Here is a 1,295-nt window from a genome sequence, read left to right as displayed (position 1 = left end):
GCGCTGGTGGCCTTCGGCCAAACACAGCAGCACAGTAATACCCATCCTCTGCAACACAAACAAGAACACCCAAAATCAAACCAACGAGACAAGCACCAAAACAAGAAACACACAAACAAAAAACAAAGAACAAGCAGAACAAAAATAAAATTAAACAAACTGTGGGTTGCCTCCCATAAAGCGCTCTGATTAACGTATAGAGCTCGACATCAGCCTTCATTCAACAGTCAAGATTGTGAAGAGCTTGAGACTCTACCACCATCGGAGGGCTCTGGTGCTCATAATACGGCTTCACGCGATGACCGTTTGCTGTGAAACTTTCATTCGTATTCTCGTTGCAAAGCTCTACTGCACCATGTTCAAACACCTCTCTTAGCAGAAAATGACCGCTCCATCTATATTTCAACTTGCCAGGAAACAACTTCAATCTTGAATTAAACAATAACACCTTCATTCCTGGGCAGTGCTTCTTGTGAGAAATACGGTGATCATGCAACCGCTTCACTTTTTCTTTGTAAATCCGGGCGTTCTCATACGCCTCATTGCGCAGTTCATCCAATTCCTCCATTTACAGCATGCGCTGCTTCACTGCGGTGTCCAGATTGCAATTTGCTGCTTTAATTGCCTAGTATGCCTTGTGCTCAATCTCTACCGGTAGATGACACGCCTTGCCATAAACGAGGCGGTACGGGCCCATCCCGAGCACGCCTTTGAAGGCAGTTCTGTACGCCCAGAACGCATCATTAAGTTTTGCAGACCAATCCTTGCGCGATGGCAAAAATATTTTCTCCAGAATGCCTTTAATCTGCCTATTGCTCGTTTCAGCTTGTCTAGATGTTTGCGGGTGATAAGGTGTGGCCACCTTATGCGTAATCCCATTCTTCTTCATGAGCTTTGCAAACAATTTATTGCAGAAATGCTTTCCTCCATCACTGATGATCGCTTTGGGAAATCCAAATCTGCAAAGAATGTTTTCCTGCACAAACTTGAGCACCACATTAGCATCACATGTCCGCGTGGGAATAGCTTCGACCCATTTGGACACATAATCTACAGCAAGCAAAATATACTCAAATCCATATGAAGCAGGAAATGGACCCATGAAATCGATGCCCCACGCATAAAAAATTTCCACAATCAGTATATTATGGAGGGGCATTTCATTCTTGCGTCCCAGATTTCCCACTCTCTGGCATCTATCACACGCTAGATAAAAAAGTATGAGCATCTTTAAACAGCGAGGGCCAAAATAAACTAGATTGCAGAACTTTGTGCGCAGTCTTCTGTCCACCACA

The 1,295-nt window shown here is 44.2% G+C and overlaps 1 protein-coding gene across 1 annotated transcript; it reads right to left on the bottom strand.

Moving 5' to 3' along the window:
* Positions 1 to 220: 220 nt before the first annotated feature.
* On the bottom strand, positions 221 to 568 carry LOC131004673 (uncharacterized). Its single transcript, XM_057931383.1, has one exon. The coding sequence runs from the start codon at positions 566 to 568 to the stop codon at positions 221 to 223; it is 348 nt and encodes a 115-aa protein (XP_057787366.1).
* Between the last annotated feature and the right edge of the window lie 727 nt (positions 569 to 1,295).

This window comes from Salvia miltiorrhiza, unplaced genomic scaffold (assembly GCF_028751815.1).
Source record: "Salvia miltiorrhiza cultivar Shanhuang (shh) unplaced genomic scaffold, IMPLAD_Smil_shh original_scaffold_453, whole genome shotgun sequence".
NCBI classification, from domain to species: domain Eukaryota; kingdom Viridiplantae; phylum Streptophyta; class Magnoliopsida; order Lamiales; family Lamiaceae; genus Salvia; species Salvia miltiorrhiza.
This window is presented reverse-complemented; position numbering and strand designations above follow the sequence as displayed.